The sequence below is a fragment of the Callionymus lyra genome, chromosome 17 (genome assembly GCF_982586985.1).
Source record: "Callionymus lyra chromosome 17, fCalLyr1.hap1.1, whole genome shotgun sequence".
NCBI classification, from domain to species: Eukaryota; Metazoa; Chordata; class Actinopteri; order Syngnathiformes; family Callionymidae; genus Callionymus; species Callionymus lyra.
The window spans coordinates 5,691,082-5,709,601 of record NC_141834.1 but is presented as its reverse complement, the minus strand read 5'-3'; the positions used below and the strand labels follow the sequence as shown (position 1 = coordinate 5,709,601).

Here is an 18,520-nt window from a genome sequence, read left to right as displayed (position 1 = left end):
TTTCAATTTCCAGCTTCAATTACAAACTAAAAACAAAAAAAATAGACACAAATATTAAGCAACCAAATTGTTTTTATCTGTTTGATAGTAGATAAAACTTCATCATCACCATTTGTTTTCGCTGCAGGGCGTGTCTCCAGTTGATCACAGATTGTCCTCCTGCCATCCAAGAGGAATTGGACCTCATCAGTTCCCTCAGTCAGCTGAAAGACTTCAACGTCAACATTCTTCCTCTGCAAGGTATGTGTAAAAGTATCCATTATTTGGAGGGTGAACATATAAACATCATCATCAAACCTTCCATCCTTCTGTCCCTTCAGTCCAAAGATAAAGTAGACAAACAGCATATGCCTGATGTGTCAGTTGAGACTCTTTGATTTTCTTCCTTTTCACTTCTCTCACTGTGTTTTGTTCTCAAAATCCGACCCACCAAAGATCCCTATTCTCCACCACACTCTCTCTCTGACATTTCTCAGGTTCCCTGTCGCTACTTTATTGCCGCACTTTCCAGGTAAAGCTCTCAGCCAGGAGCGAGATTGAGCTCGCACGGCAACTCGGAATCTCACCTCAGAACCCGAGGTGCTTTCTGCCCTCGGGGTCCTGCTCCCCTTGTAGCCTCCGCCCACATCAAGCTAAGCCGACAGCATAAAGCAGTGAGACAGATAGAGCAATAAGCCCCACCTGGATCTGCTCTTCCTTTCAATTACATATCTCAACTTTTTTTTTTTTTTTTGTATTCTCTCTCGCACAAAAACTTTCCCGGTGCTTCAATCCTCCATCTCCCCCGTGCCCTGCTGTCTGCTCCCATTACATTTACACCTCCTTCTTCTTCTTACCTGCGAGACAATGTGAGAAAATAAGCTTTTTTTTAAGTAAAAAGAAAAATTCGAGGAGTCCAGTCAAGGCTCAGAGAGGGAAATTATTTTTCTGTAAAGTATTTATTTGAGTTTTCTGTTTAGTCATATTCCTACTTTTACAGCTCAAAGCCAGACTGACACGGAGGATTACTAGTATCTGCCAACGTTATATGGAATATGCCCGAATATATTTACAAACATCACACTGTGGAAACTGAAAATATTCACCTTGCTGTTGTCGAAGACCTCCTCTTGTGTATTTTGATGTTCAGGTTTGAAGTTTTAGCATAGGTAATCTGTCTCCTGCAGCCCTCCTGCAGCACCTAAGGCAATGTTTCTCTCCGTGCACGGAATTCCCTCAGGGCTCTGCCCTGAGTCACGCCGAGCCGGAGAGGATGTCAGCATAGCAGCCGGGAGATAGTGGAGGAACTCAAAAAACTGTTATCACCTTCTGAAATTGTATTCACGTTTAGGTTTTTCTGTTTAAAAATACATTTTATAAAATCACATAAATCACTTCATGAAGACCCTTTTAAAAATATAATCTATATATTTCTTTTAAATCTGTCTTAATTTTAAACTTAAGTTCAAAATTAAAGATATTTTTCTTCATTAGCTCAATTAATAATAGGAAGGTCCTGATATAAAGCAGGTTCAGCAAATGTACTTAACCACATGTAATATACATGGATAGATAAAACTTGATCCCTCTGGAGGTCTCCTTCAGGAAATTGTTTAACTGTAATATAATAATAATTGTATCATTGCTCATGTTTTTAACACTGCTTATGTGATAAAGGTTTTTCTGAATGTGGGATTCGTTTTGACAATTGATTTCCGCAAGTTTGTTTTTGGTCATTAAATGCTTGTGAAACTGTAATGAAGATATAAATGTGAACTAACGGCTCTGTGCTTCAGAAGGAATTCAGACAGACATGTAAACTCTGTTGTTCTTTCTCGTACAAGTAAAATATGTGTCTTTAAGCCAGATCTGATTTATATTCCTTGTTGTAGTAAAAGTCAGATTCCTAAATTGACGAATATTTAAAGATCAAAATGAATACATCTATCCATCAACCTCATCCTGAAACTGTACGTTGATTTGAGTTTGTGTTAAACTGCCAACTATTATGATGGTTTTGAATAAATGTATAATATTTAGCTTACTTTTGATTTTGCGTTTGCCGAATTGCTGCTGATATGTTGTTTTAGGTAACACAAATACTTAAACCTGCCCTTTACTTTACAATTTTCAGTGATTTAATTTTCATTTAATCATGTTTTTCTCTGATATCTGAGATGTTGAACATCTAGAAAACGCGCTCAAAATATAGTAAGTCTGTGATTTATGAATGCTAAACCCACTACTGTCTCTACTCTTTTTCGTTGGGGAACATTACACTGAACTGGATTATAAATATTGTACTTGAATTCTGAATAATATATCAAGAATATGGTGCCGATGTTGATATATCCTTCAGCAATGTTTTGCCGTGTGTGGTCAGATCATCCGACTGCAGCTTAATTGGAGTAGAAAAAAAAAGTCTGCATCTGATGAAACTGGATCAGGATCAATTATTAACCAATAATGTTTCCTCACTTCTGTCCCCCTCAGTGCGTATGCGGTCCGAAAGACTGTCTCTCATCGAGGAGTGCATCACCCACTGCTCCACAGCCTTCAAGCAATCCGCCACTCTCCTCAACCTTGCGTCACTTCTCCGAGTCGCAGGTACCCTCGCCCCTCCTGCACGCCCACCCACTCACACTTGTACCCTCATTACGTCAATTTGTTTTCCAACGTCGTGTCATAACATTTTTTGGGCACAGAGTTATAGAAGCTCCGGCTCTGGTGGCTTGTGTGTCTCTAAAGCTCGTGAGATTTAACAGCGGATTTCCTCCCACACAAGCCGCAGAGTCTGTACCCGAGCGAGCGTGGGTACTTCTAGTGAGCTCTGACGGCTCACAGACTGAGGGAAAAGTCATCTTCACAAGTGCATGTTGTCAACAGTTATAAAGTGTATGGAATCACTTGCAAAGTTTACAATTCATTTAGGGCTAATCTTCATTTTAAACGTTTGCAAAACCACATTCATGTAAAGATAGAAAAAAAAGTTTGTAAAGTTGTTTTACTTGAAATGCAGGGGAGTCAAACTCAATGACACAAGAGGCAGGAATTATGAGTCTGGTTTTGATATTGCATTTTCCACAGTTTGAGGCTAAACTACCTTAAAATCCTCACTAAACAATTATTTTCTGCTACACCAGTTTTACTATTAATATCCATGATCTATGTTCCTTTTCTTAGCTTAAACACAGGCATCTTTATAGGTCAACATACCAACATGAACATTAATAATAATCCAAGGTTTAACCAAACTATAGTGCTAAATTAAACTGAATATATGTTTTAATATTGTGGAATGACAAAAGATATTCAATAAAAACTAAATCACAAATAAAGTTTTATTGATAATTTATTGATTTATATAATTATTCATGAATTGTACAGATGACTTTAAAAGTAATGTATTTTTATAAAGCATAATAAGTGTAATGCAGGACCACTTCATAAGCCGTGAAGTTTGAGATTAAAGAATAAAAGCACAATTTAAAATCCTAGAAGCTTTACATAATAATGAATTATAACTCAGAATTGTTTTGCCTTTTGATTTAAAAACAAACACATTTGAAGAAAAACAACAATGTTTAACCTAAAATCAAAAATTATTACAACATTTAGAATCTGAAATCCACAAAATAACAAATATAAAAGCGTTTTCATCAGCGTCTGTGTCGTGATCGCCGAGACACCTGTGTATTTTTCTCCCCTTTTTTTTTTATTCAACCTCCATTTTCTGTCCTTTTAAATAAAGCCAAGTGTGTTTCCACCTCCACTGGCTCCCTCTAGCCCGGAGCGGACTGTATGGGGTGTTTCGGTGCAGCCCAGAGTTAGCGGGCGAGTCTCACAACGTGGCTTCAGATAAAGAGGCGGGTGAAGATGAAAACAGGAATAAACATGTATTATTTATTTATTTTAAAATAAATACATGCAGAGGGAAAGCTTTTGAAGGATGCGCCACTCTGAGGCACATGTGTAAATTATTAACGCAGGTATCACCGACATGCAGACTCTCCAAAGGTTTAGGTACTTGCTTATGATTGTGTTTGTAGCTCGTATTTGCCTTATTTTTCTGCTTCTCCCCCATGGAAACATTTTTTAAATCATCTATTCAGTTTGGTGAGTTTACTTTAGAGGGAAGGAGGTGATCAAAATCTGTTACACACAGTGTTCAACATGTTTGTACAACGTTTTAATCCCTTGGTAATCTTGACAGTGTTGTAGAAAAACTGCAGTTTACTGAAATAAAAAAAAAAAATATTAAGGGAAGATGCTAACAGTTCACTTTATAAATGAGCAATTTGCTATACACATTTACAATCAACTGTATTAATTAGCACTTTGTTATACACATTTACAATCAACTGTATAAATGAGCAATTTTCTATACACATTTGCAATCAACTGTATAAATGAGAACTTTGCTATACACATTTGCAATCAACTATATACATTAGCACTTTGCTATACACCTTTACAATCAACTGTATAAATTAGCACTTTGTTATACACATTTACAATCAACTGTATAAATGAGCAATTTGGTATACACATATACAATTAACTGTATTAATTAGCACTTTGTTATACACATTTACAATCAACTGTATAAATGAGCAATTTGCTATACACATTTGCAATCAACTGTATAAATGAGCACTTTGCTATACAAATTTACAATCAACTGTATACATAAGCACTTTACTATACACCTTTACAATCAACTGTATAAATTAGCACTTTACTATACACCTTTACAATCAACTGTATAAATTAGCACTTTGTTATACACATTTACAATTAACTGTATAAATGAGCAATTTGGTATACACATATACAATTAACTGTATAAATGAGCAATTTGGTATACACATATACAATTAACTGTATTAATTAGCACTTTGTTATACACATTTACAATCAACTGTATAAATGAGCAATTTGCTATACACATTTGCAATCAACTGTATAAATGAGAACTTTGCTATACACATTTACAATCAACTGTATAAATGAGCACTTTGCTTTACACATTTGCAATCAACTGTATAAATGAGAACTTTGCTATACACATTTACAATAAACTGTATGAATGAGCACTTTGCTATACACATTTGCAATCATTTATATAAATGATCACTTTGCTATACACATTTACAATCAATTGTATACATTAGCACTTTGCTATACACATTTACAATCAACTGTTTAAATGAGCACTTTGCTATACACATTTGCAATCAACTGTATACATTAGCACTTTGCTATACACATTTACAATCAACTGTTTAAATGAGCACTTTGCTATACACATTTGCAATCAACTATATACATTAGCACTTTGCTATACACATTTACAATCAACTGTATACATTAGCACTTTGCTATACACATTTACAATCAACTGTATACATTAGCACTTTGCTATACACATTTACAATCAACTGTATACATTAGCACTTTGTTATACACATTTACAATTAACTGTATAAATGAGCAATTTGGTATACACATATACAATTAACTGTATAAATGAGCAATTTGGTATACACATATACAATTAACTGTATTAATTAGCACTTTGTTATACACATTTACAATCAACTGTATAAATGAGCAATTTGCTATACACATTTGCAATCAACTGTATAAATGAGAACTTTGCTATACACATTTACAATCAACTGTATAAATGAGCACTTTGCTTTACACATTTGCAATCAACTGTATAAATGAGAACTTTGCTATACACATTTACAATAAACTGTATGAATGAGCACTTTGCTATACACATTTGCAATCATTTATATAAATGATCACTTTGCTATACACATTTACAATCAATTGTATACATTAGCACTTTGCTATACACATTTACAATCAACTGTTTAAATGAGCACTTTGCTATACACATTTGCAATCAACTGTATACATTAGCACTTTGCTATACACATTTACAATCAACTGTTTAAATGAGCACTTTGCTATACACATTTGCAATCAACTATATACATTAGCACTTTGCTATACACATTTACAATCAACTGTATACATTAGCACTTTGCTATACACATTTACAATCAACTGTATACATTAGCACTTTGCTATACACATTTACAATCAACTGTTTAAATGAGCACTTTGCTTTACACATTTACAATCAACTGTATACATTGTCAATGTACCATACACATTTTCAATTACCTGTTTACATTAAGATTGCCCTGGACAGTCTGAAGGAAATAGTTTTGTGTTTTGTATATATGATGGTACAAATTTGCTAAACACTAGCAGCCACTGCTATGAGTTCACTGAGGGGGAGCGAGAGCAAGTAATTGTGGTGTTGTAGGAGTCAGAAAGGGATTTAGAGCATATATTTTGAGACTAGTGTAACTAAATATGTTGCTATGAATAGGATGAACAACTGAAGGAATGGAATTTTGCTGTTGTAAACCTGTAAAATAGTTTAAAGTTCAAATGTATTTTCTCAGATCATTCATGTGTTTTTCTTTTCACATTAACATTGTAATATGACCTTTTTTCACACAGATGTCACATGTCCGTCAATGGAAAAAAAACCCTCCCATGAGTACTTTCAAAAAACTGGTATAGACTTCCAAACACGTATCCATCAGTCGCACCAGTCTGCCTCTTTAAATGACCAGGTTTATCCAAGCGGTCCATTTATGAAGAACAATGATTGGACCGAAGCAAACTCTTTTCATGCTGCTGCTCGCTTCTGATCTTCACAGCACCTGGATGCTCTGAACTCTGGCTTCGATCCGTCTTCTTTTGAACGGACCGCACTATTTGTTAACCGAGCTGCCACACAGATAAAAAGTGAGATTTGGCTGCACTAATGTTCAGAATCAAAGGGACACTCGCTGACTAAAATCAGTCACAAAAGCTGGAGTGTAGTTTTTAATATTTCATTGTCTGTCTTTGAGTTGACTCTGCAGTAACCTCATTTATGGTAGACACAGATTAATATTTAGTGGGCGTCTGGTCTGTTCACTGATGAATTCAGATTACCAAGCGTGCCTTGATGTGCCTGATAGACGAACATTGTAAGATTTATTATCTCCTGCAGCTCAAATACGGGATGACAACTGTTGTTGATGCATTATGCGCCGCTTTACTGAGAATATGCAAAGCAGCTTTGGTGTTATTAATGTCTCCACTGTCAGTGTGGATACAAATAACCATGTTTGTTTTAACATAACCCAGGAGACGACGAGGCTACAAGGAAAGGCCAGGTGTTGACCCTGCTAGCAGAGCAAGCGCTTCAGTATCTGGACTTCAAGGCATCCTACATTCACTGCCAGGATCTCATGGCTGCAGGTTTGTTGTTGAGGTTTCTCACACCCGGTGAAAGCATCTCTTTCATATCTTTCTAAAGAGAGTACATGTTGAATTTCACCTTCCTTTTCTTTGATGGTTAATGAAGGAAGCAATTGCCTTTTTTAACCTGTGGCTTTTCTATAAAAGAAAGTAGAAATAGTGCCATCTATTCTGTGTTTCCTTAACAATTATGCATTAGAAAATAATACTACATCCAAGTAGTTACTTTATTAACTTACCAAGTAGATAATAATGAAACCGTTAAGGATTTCATTGGTTTCCTTTGGAATGTTTTTGTTCAGTAAAGGTTGTTTTATACTTCTTACTTAAAGCTCAGCTGATTGTGTACCATTCTTACGTTAGCATGTTGTTTATGTTTCTGGTAAAACATCTTTACCCCACGCCCACTTCCATATCAGAACCAGGTTAAAAAAGAGCTGGAAGTGGTGCATCTGGGTCGAGATAGAAAATACTAACTTATCACTGTATAGTCAAAATGTCCTTACGAAGATAAAGGCTCTTTCCACTTTAATTTTCGTTTAAAAAGCAACACTTGCAGTGCTTCATATGATATCATTGCCTCTGCCCCAGTGCTGTAAATGCATATTGAAAAGCATCTTAAAATAAAACTCTGGGAGTCATGAAAGTTAAAGATGAAACAAATCATAGCATGAAACAAAAATGGCTGTGTGTTGTCAAAAACCTGACGGTACGATACGTATCGCGATAAAGCAACAATCTGATATATTGCGATATTGTGGGAACAATGATATTTTTTTCAGTATTGTCAAGTCCTTTGTTGTTGCAGAATTTACAGACCACATGACTCTTGACAAAGTCGTAACTGCTTTAATTTGTTTTGAAACTAAAATATCTCTAAAAATCAGCTTTAGAAACTGCTTGAGTCGACTGTATCCTCTTGTCCTCAGTCATTGCCGATATCAGGGGGTGTTCTTTTAATGCGAAGGACGTTACAACTGCTGCCATCCAGCGGCCGGAAGTTGAATTGCAACAGAAAAATGAACACATTGTGTTGATATTTGCATGTTAATTGTATAAGATACATTAGAAATCGAATATTATTTTATTTTAACACACGGTATTCAACTATAAGCCATTAAAAAAGATGGTAACACATAAAATGTGATTTTCAAGCCAAAAAACTATGATTGATACCTTGCCGTCGAATATCGATACATTATTGTGGAAAATAATATCCCAATATATCGCCATATGGATGTTCTAACGCCCCTAATATCAACGTATATGAAAGTCAAAATCTTCTGTTGTGCTGCTTTAATAAGTGAATTTGATTCGTGCAACAGTGTAATCTCGTTTTCCTCCCACGATTCTTATTTTAGTGCGACTCAAGCTCGTGGATGTTTGACGTCAGTGACATTTTAACCGACCAGAACAATAACCTGTTTTGAGTGATTAATGTGAATCACTGCTCTGTCATGTCCCTTCAGGCTCCTGGAACGATGATATTAACTATTTAACAAGCGATAAAACCTAGAATTTATAGCATAATTAGTTATCAGACTGGAAATCTTAAACCTGTTTTGTTTGTATTTTTTCATCTTTAACAATATTGATCGCACTAATAATCAATTTTGGCTTCTAGTACATTATGTTTGTCTTTTATACACATTAGAATAAGCCCTAAATTGTTTTGTCTTTGCTAATAAGTATAAATCAGTTTAATACTTAATTTTGTGTATCTCTAGTGCTGGATTACTTAATATAATAATTTTACAACCCTATTAAGGAACCACAGAAGTAAAGCATATGAGCATTAAAATAGATTTTTTGAGAAATTACCGAATTCCTTTGAAACACAATTTGAAAAAATATTTTTTGCGCCAGCTTTTTCTGTAGCAATATAGGAAAGATATGGCGTTTTCTTTTAAATAAATTTGATTTATTAGAAGAAGACAATAGAAGACATAGGACACTACATAGAAATCAACAATACATGAGTAAGTAAGTATGTCATTTAAATGTATAGAGCGCTTTTCCAGACCAGCGTCACAAAGCGCTTAAACAATCAAAATACATACATAACAACTTACATGATGGCACAGTTGCACAATAGTAGACAGATTAGCAGGGCTTGCTGGCTGAACTGGCCACTTAAAGTAATGAGACAGTTTTTTTCCATTTGTGTAACCAATAATGTCTTTTTGGACCTTAATTGGGCTTTCGGGGTTTTTTTTTTCTTCCAGTAAAAACAACATCCACCTCCTTCACTACCTTTCAGGGTCTTGTTCACATAACACAAAGTCAGACTGTCGAACAAGATTTCAAACAATTCTTTTCCATGATTTTGCTCCTTCAATCACAGAATATTCCAAAGAGAAAGGGTCATATTGCATATTGGATAGTATATTTTCATATGGATTCATGGAGTTTCAATTGAAGTATGAAATGACTCGTCAATTTAGGACAAAATTAAGTAATTTTGGAACAATTCTTAACATATTTCAATGCGGGTTCCACACGTTATAAACACCTTTTCTAATCAGAGTAGAAGTTATTTATGCATATCAGGATCGCTTATCGTTTTCATCTCAGAAAAAGTCCCATTTGGATTATCTTGGCTCGTCAAATATTCTACTAATTCTCTTGCAACTCAGTTGAGGAAAGGAAAACGTGATTTTAGAGGAGTCGAAGAAATGGTAATCGCTGAACTGCGTTCATGACTGGCCTGTTTTCTTTTTAATCAGATAAGAACTAGTTTTATTTTTAAACGAACTCGATCTTCCCAAGACGCGGCGCTGGCTGTTTATATGAAGCTGGTGTTGGGTAGAAAATAATAATCATGTAATCTGATATGCACCAATGTTCTCAGTGCCCCGAATGCGACGGAATAATTGAATCTGTGATAGATCGGAGGAGCGTCGGTGTGTTTGTTTGTGAGATGAGTCTGAAATGAAAGGAACCGAGTTGTTGTGACAACTTGTCGTTTTCAAAGACGATGGGAAGGTCTTCATTAAAATCTGGAAGAGCATGCAAGGTTGATGTTGAGTGCATTGTCATTTTGTCATATTCCTCCTGGATTTTCAGGTCTCATGATCCTTCTCATTTTTGGGCTTTTAAAACGATTTTTGACCCACATTGTAAATGCAAAATCATCACCTGCCTTTATTTATTGTTATTAATATGATTTATTTTATTACATTTGGTGATGCTTCAAGCAGTCTAACGGCTTAACTTAAATACATTTCTAAACAATAGAATTTCCAGAGAGCAGCCATTTGGGTTTTCAACCTTTTTAACCCACAAGCCAGCCGATTGGCTAGACATTCTGTTCTGTAAACGAAGCGAACATTGTAGCACCACAGGAGGGAACATGGTGAGAGGAAGTGGGCCCAGGGTTGGGGTAAATCAGGGGAGAAAAGGCACAGGCCAGTGCAGGCTGAGTAAAAAAAGTACATTACGCTCAGTTACAAAGTGAAAAGGAAAACAATACAGCTAAATATTTTAGTAAAGAATTATGTAAAAAAACAACAATGACTGCATATTATTGAAAAAAAAAAAATCTGGTTAAGGCTGGTCTTGAACCGGGGATGTTGGGGTGGGAGTCTGAGTATCTGTCTGGTGAGCAAATTGTGGATAAAGTAAGGACAAGTGTTGGGAATGGGAACATAGATAAGGTGATTAATAAGTTAATTTTTTAGTTTTAGGTAGAAAGGGTAGATGGTACCAGATTGAGCTTCAGACTCCCACCCCAGCAACCCTGGTTCAAGACCAGCCTTAACCAAACTTTTTTTTTTCCAATAATATGCACTCATTATTTTTTGACATTATTATTTTCTAAAATATTTAGCTGCTTGTTTTCTCCTATTTCAATTTTGTAACTGACCTTTCTTTCTCTTTGTTTTTTTACTCAGCCTGCACTGGCCCGTGCCTTTTTGCCTGATTTTACAAGTGTAGTGTTGTGTTTACGACGCTGGAAGCTGTTGTGTTAGCATTGCAGATTATTAAAATGAAATAATATGAATGAGATTTGAATAAAATAAAATAAAATACAACAAATTTGAATAAAAAATAGGCATTACCCTACATGGCATATCAATAATTAATGTAAAATGAATCAACAAAAAATAAATAAATGAATAAAATACAAGAAATCTAATAACGGTGACGATTAAAGTTTGAGAGATTAAACGTTTTAATCCCTTAGAGTACAGAATCAATGTTTTGGTAACTACTAGTAACTAGTAACTACTAATGTTCTTCTTACAATTCTAATGTCAGTATTATTAAAGTTATTTTTTAAATCTTTACTTTAATTTTTTACATTTTAATAGACGGCAGGCAAACAGTAGATGCACATAAACAATACAATCACAGACAAGACAAGAAGAACGAGTGATGAGACTCTGGTGAAATTCCGAGGAGACCAGTCAGTGTGTGTCTAATTTTTTCCTATTGTAGCAGAGAGATCACTTCATGCATCCACCTTCTGAAGGGAGTAGGTTATACCGATCTCCGGCTAATTGTAATGGGACATCGTGCAACAAGATTTACAAACGCTATATCTTGCTTTCGCCAGTTCAACAGTTCCATTTCAATCGCTACGATTTGAAATACAGATGTTATAGAATTGGGTTTGAGTGACGACGTCTGTATTCAATTTAAAATACTTAAAATTCAATCCAAACAAGATTCAGGAAGCCCCTACTGTTAAACCAATGGTTTCCATTATCTATTTATAACATATCTTTATATGAATATTTTTAATTAAAATGTCTGATTTTATGTGATATACTGTAAAACAAGATACACTTAAGATCTAATTTATGACTGAGAACTTTAGTCTAAAATTTGCTATACATGATTTTGCAGATATTCCTACCCATCTTTTTCACAGTAGTGGTTGTCCTACTGCTGACAAGTAAGGTAAACGAGAAAAAAAAATGTCTTGGGGCAGAAATTGTCCTTGGAGGAAGAATTTATGATTTTTTAAATAATCTAATTTTTATTTTTTTAAGGTGACAGCACGCTGAAATACACCAGCTTCTTGACCTTGTGTTTTATTGCCTACTCAAGAGGGGCTAATGAATAGTCTGACCATTATTGTGATATCATTATTGTTATTATTTGTAATTATTACTTGTCATGCTGTTGTGCGACTACCTTCCCTGGGCCTCAGAAACTAATTAATTGAATGTCATAGTGAATGGAAAGATGTTAACATGGATTTTAAAAAGTACTTGAATCCTTCCTAGGAAGTATGTGTTATATTCAAAATGTATCTTTTAATAGAATGAACATAAAACCTACATAGCGAGTATTGTATGTTCATTTTACCATTCTTGGCTTTATTTTGGTTTTTCATCGTTCACATTTGTGCAACAGATACAATATAGTTGTCGATGCAAAAGTTAACAACATGACTTTTGTGTATTAGTTTGAGCAAAACTGATGCAGTTTTTTCCGTATAGTTGGCGGCGACTAGTTTAGTGTATCAAATAAAAATCCATAAAAATCCAAAATAACTAATTTTGTGTGGTAATTGAATACTTAACCAAGGTGAAGATGTACAAAGAGTGTATGCATTTTTATTAATATAGATTTGAGATTTCAATTTGTCATTCAACATTACTTAATTATATTCACACAATGATTGAATCCCAAATGTTTTTAAGTGTTGGTTTGAAAAAAAAGTCATATTGTTAATCATTCTTAACATAAGAGACAAGTTGATGTCGTCGGTATGTTCTGCTTGTATCTCTCCGTGCATCACCGTGTGATCTCTCCAACAGGCTACAGTCCAGCCTGGGATGTGGGCAGTCTTCTGGGTCAGTGCGAAGGCTTTGAAGATCTGGAGGCCCGGCAGCAGCTGTTGGCCTTCTCATTAACCCACTGTCCTCCAGACAACATCCACAGCCTCCTGGTGGCCTCCAGTGACTTGCAGACGCAGGTTTACCTCGACCTTTGTTCTGTCATGAAGATACAGCACATTTTATATATAAATATATAGAAAGAAAATGCAATAATAATCGTGTTAGAAACGTCTAAACCAGGGGTGTCAAACTGGTTTTCACCAGGGGTCACATCATCATAATGGCTCCCCTCAAAGGGCCAGATGTAACTTATAAATGTAACTAAATGTAAGCTAATGTAAAATAAATGTAACTACTCCTTAATGTTAAATGACTTTGAATTTATTACTTGAGAGGGGGCATAACTACTGTAAAACCAACAATTGTGAGCTGCTAAAAACATGTGTGATGTAGCATTTTACAATTAAATAAAAATGGCTGCACACAGCCTTGCATGTGGTGCACTAAATAAGATATATAAGGTAAGGCAGGCGGGCCACATAAAATCACATGGTGGGCCACATTTGGCCCGCGGGCCTTGAGTTTGACACATATGGTCTAAACGATTAGCACAAAATGTGCTTATTAGAGGATGATCTTAGTATCACACGTTACTTATGCTAAAGAAACATTTTCTTAAACACCAGAACGATTAAATATGCACAAAACAATAAACTCATTTACACATAAACAAGGTAAGCAAAGCCTCATCAAGCTTTTAGTGAGAAAATCACACCAAAATTCCCACATGTATTTGTTAGGAGAAATAAACATGCATTTGTCATTCTCTTAAAGTGATAGTTCACCCGCAATTCAACCTTCACTCGTGTTCTACTCACCCTCATGTCGATTTAGGGTTGGGATTATTTTCAGAGTAATTTGTTCCTTTTAGGAGTTAAAGACAAATATGTGTTCATGTTAATGTAGTAACTGGAGCTCAGTTGTCTTTGTCCCAAAAAAGAAACACTTAAAAACATCCAAATACCTTCGTGCATCTTTTATCGAAGCCTCGACATGAGGAATTGTTAAGAAAAAACTTGAATAAACCTGTATTTTCAGTTTGTTTGTAGAGGAAGTTATTAGTGTCTCAGCTCCTGCCTCACTTCTTTCCTCACTGAACCACATTGTGTCAGTGCACATGCCCAAGATTTAGGTGAATGGCCTATTACCGTCCAATAAAAACAAACTTAATTTTCGAAGTGTGTGATTTTGGTCAAAGATGAAGACGACAACAACTAAGCTCCAGGCACTACATTAAAATGAACCCTTTTTTTTGCCTCTAACTCTAAAATGAAACTTACTCTGAAAATATTACTCCAAACCCGTCATGGAGGTGAGAAGAAAATGAGGGAAATTAGATCTTTGGAGGAACTAACTTTTTAAAAACACTTGCAAAATATCCTACTCGCATTGGGAAATTGACGTATGGGAGACACACATTTGAACACGCATAAAAAGGCTCAAATTTCACCACAAAAAAAACAAAAAAACTCAGAAGCAAAGGTACTCAAGATGCATTTGCACACATACTGTATATTCACATCCAGACTCATTGTAAGAAACAAAAGAGCAAACAAACACCGGCATTGATTTAAATATTGTGAAGCAATTTAAAAAACAATACTAGGAATTGAAATCTGAATTCAGGCAATGGAAACATACAGTATATACACGGATTATCTAAAAAGTTTTCATTTTGCTACTGACATAATCTTTTTAAAGTCAAAAATATAAAAGTGTATAACAATAAATAAAACCTTTTTTTTTTGCCTTTTTGTCTGTACTTGAGTTTATATAACATCGATTAAATGTCCGCAGGTTCTGTACCAGGCAGTCAACTACCAAATGGAGCCTGTTGAGTCAAGTGGACCAGAGGCCGATGAGATGGACTGTTCTCAGGTTGGTTCCATTCTCCTCATGCCGTCTCCGATACATTTAAAGGATCTTTATGGTTGTCAAGTTAAGTTAAGTGAATGATGAACTCATGTCTGCTGTTTAATATTTTCATTTGTCTATGTTTTTTCCTTTGACTCCATATTTGATGGAGTGTAAATGTGGTGTTAAGGTTGTGATGAGTCGATGCTTTATTTATGCTTTCCTGCCCGTCTCTTTTACCAGAGCGAGCTTTATGATGCGTAGAGTGGGCGTTAATGTTTCATGAGATAGCTTCTATCCCTCTTAGCACGTTAACGGATTCTCATTTGAAGTGATCTGTTGTCATTTGAGTCTTTTTTTTTTTATGTGCCTACCTGCTGCTCGGCATTTCAGGAACCCTCTGGACATGTTTACAAGCTTTTCTCCTTTTTTTTTCTTTGGAACCAAACAGCTGGTTGATCCAGGTCCACCCGGGTTCAGTCAGTGACCTTCACTCCCTTGCTAAATAAAGTATTGATGATCACCTCATAAATGATTCGCCCCCAAAATCACTAGAGCACTAAATTTGGTCTTTAAAGCGTTTCCCTGTTGTGCTTCATGAAGACGAGTGCGGTAGTTTTGCTACAATAACACTGTCTCTGGTTTAATGAATTTACCACTAATTGACTTTTAATTAAATATTGCAGAAGCAGACGCCCTCATTATTTTTGGTCAGGAGATGTATTGATTCGTCCTATTGATCTGCCAGGTTGGGTCATAAAGCAATGTGTAATTAAGATTTAAATGAAACTTTCATTATCCAACAACTTTGGAACAACACTAACTTCAATGGCTGAACTTGTGCTTTGCTTTAGAGAAACAATATGGCCTTATTAACGTAATTATATCCAGGTTGCTGGACGTATTCGGTGATAACATCCTGCATTTGCAAGCACGCTTTTTTTTTCACGAGTGACAAGATTTTAAATTAAAAAGTATTTGAGGGCACATAAAACATATATTTAAACAAAAATACCATATTTGTTAATTTTCCAAACTTCCGTTATTTCACTTCCTGGTCTGATGTCTCTTCAGGATTGGCTGATATGTACCTGTTATTACTTTTTGTGTGTGACGCGTACAAATTAGTATCGATTTTAACGTAACAAGGGTGATATATACTCATCGCTCGTGACTCATCCGTAAAGTCGATACAAAGCAGATTATCGCCTTTATATGTTTATATATAGATCAGCTGCTTAGATACGTCGATGAAGTAGCCACTGAAAGATTCTGTATTCAATTCCGTTAGATTCCAATTGTAAATCAAGTTCATTGATCTAAATTTTCTTGCTGTAAATAAAAATATATATTTTTGGTGCATTATTGTCTACCAAGAAGTCAATAATGAATCGTGTGCGATGACCACTAAAAAGCAATAACCTGCAAATGTCAGCCAATCAGCATGAGGCTTCAGACCAGGATGTGGCAAAATGGAAAAAAACTAAAATTGTTTATGTGTGGAATAAAACATCCTTTAGAATATTTGTTTACCAATAAAACAACAAAAATAACCTACTAATAGTATGTTTGCAACTGCAGGATGTGATGTCATCAAGTGTCCAGATACAATATCGAAGTGAAAAAGCTTTGCATTCGAATGTACTATCTGACTTTTACATATGCGTTCTTGACGTTTCAAATTAAAAAAAACATGTTTTATCAATGAATTATGCTATATGAAGGAAAATAAGTTTCGTTAGAAAATCAGACAGAGATAACAAAAAGGGCTTCGAGAATTGAGTAAGTAGGTAAGTAATTTTTATTTGTATAGCGCTTTTCCAGACCAGGGTCACAAAGCGCTTAAACAATCAAAATAATACTCAATAAAGTATATACTTTAAAGGGCAAGATAAAACTGATAACACAACAGTGATGTGCCATTAATCTGGCGATCACAGCCTTCTTTACCGACTTAGACCTAAAATAATGGCTGATTATCTACAAATTAAAATGCACTGATACAACAGTATTGACTGTTTTTGAGGTCAAATAATGCATCAGACTTTATCTTAAGTCCAGCTTGGTAGATTGTTTAAATTTAATGTGAACTTAATTTTTAAATATTTTTTTCAGAAATCATCAAGATACTTGTTTTTTTCTGTCTTGTGTTGTTCAAGAACACAATGGTGAGATAGTAGGTGGGTTGTTTTGGTTTGACTATTTAGTATTTTTTACCAGAAAACAATTAAATAACTTGATTCTTGATCATTTAACTCTAACTAAAGCTGTTAAAAAATGCATTCGTCAGCACTTTCTCAGAAGTACTTCAGCAGGGACTGCTCAATCACAGGAGAATAATGCCATTGTCACTTTTTTTCTTCCGCTCATTCTCTCATTTCTGTCGTCCGCTTCGCCCTCAGGCGTTGGCTGCTCCCCCCGCGAGCGCTCCTGTGGGGACCGCCGGTGATTTGCTCCACAGGACAACAGCCAGAACCATGGAAGTGCTGACCACGACCGGAATGACCACCAAGGCTGTGCTGACCGCAGTCAGCGATCACCGCTGGTGGAAGGATTCGCTTAACTGTCTTCGCCCGTTGCATGTGAGTCAACACCGCTAACGAGGAAGCCTATTATGTCACTTCCAGGTGAAGGAGCGAAAAAAAAAGGGGGTCACCTGAATTCCAAAGTACACCACTCAGTCACTGCTTAGACATTTCCCTTAAAAAACAACCAATCAAAAACCCATCCTCTGCATAATTGATTGGGCATTCATATTTTAATATCTGTTGCGAGCCGGCGGCCGGACTAGCCTGGTGGACGCCTGACTCGAGATTGATGGCGTCTCCGGTGTTGGCGCTGGTGCGGGTGGGCTGTGGAGATGGGTTGAGGGGCTCACCGGCTCGTAGAGGAAAGAGAAAAATGGAGAGGAAGTGAGGTGTAGGACAGTGAGAGATGACAGGGCTGTGGGCATGTTTTTAAACTTTAATGATGTTTTGATGGCTCCTCAGGGTCACGGCGCTGGAGACGCCAGCCGGGGAGGGGCGTGTGAGAACTCCAACCTGGAGCTTCAAGGCTGTGGCACTTTTTATCAGGAGCTTATTGATGATCCCTATGTAGACCCGGTAAGTGGCTCAAGACCGCATGTCGTATGACTCATTATTTTCTTCTTCTTCTTCATTCCTGTCATTTCTCTCCTTCACCCGCGGCTACTTTGTTAATTTGCCAGTGAAAATGCTCGAGCAGGCTCACGACTTAAGGCATTCAATTAGTTTTCTCCCTCAACCTGAGAATTAAAAATTTCTCTCCCAAACGGCGAAATGATTGATTTAATGGAAAAGTAAAGCCATAGCCTCGAGGGATGTGCAACAACTATCCATTCAAGTACGAGAAGAGAGAAAAAAAATTGCTCTTTTTTTGTTATTCAAACAGATAAACGATGTCAAAGTCATCACCCACGAATACACCACAAGATTATAACTACCTGGATTATATATAGACTGTATATATACAATGAC

At 35.9% G+C, this 18,520-nt stretch overlaps 1 protein-coding gene across 1 annotated transcript in view; it reads left to right on the top strand.

The window, feature by feature from the left end:
• Positions 1 to 18,520, top strand: part of nbas (NBAS subunit of NRZ tethering complex) — a 212,561-nt gene that overhangs the window by 84,831 nt on the left and 109,210 nt on the right. Inside the window, exons 32-38 of the mRNA XM_087812214.1 lie at positions 128 to 240; positions 2,473 to 2,586; positions 7,204 to 7,317; positions 13,089 to 13,246; positions 14,967 to 15,047; positions 17,426 to 17,605; positions 18,014 to 18,127. Coding sequence (XP_087668340.1) covers positions 128 to 240; positions 2,473 to 2,586; positions 7,204 to 7,317; positions 13,089 to 13,246; positions 14,967 to 15,047; positions 17,426 to 17,605; positions 18,014 to 18,127 — 874 coding nt within the window. The remainder of the gene's footprint in view (positions 1 to 127; positions 241 to 2,472; positions 2,587 to 7,203; positions 7,318 to 13,088; positions 13,247 to 14,966; positions 15,048 to 17,425; positions 17,606 to 18,013; positions 18,128 to 18,520) is intronic.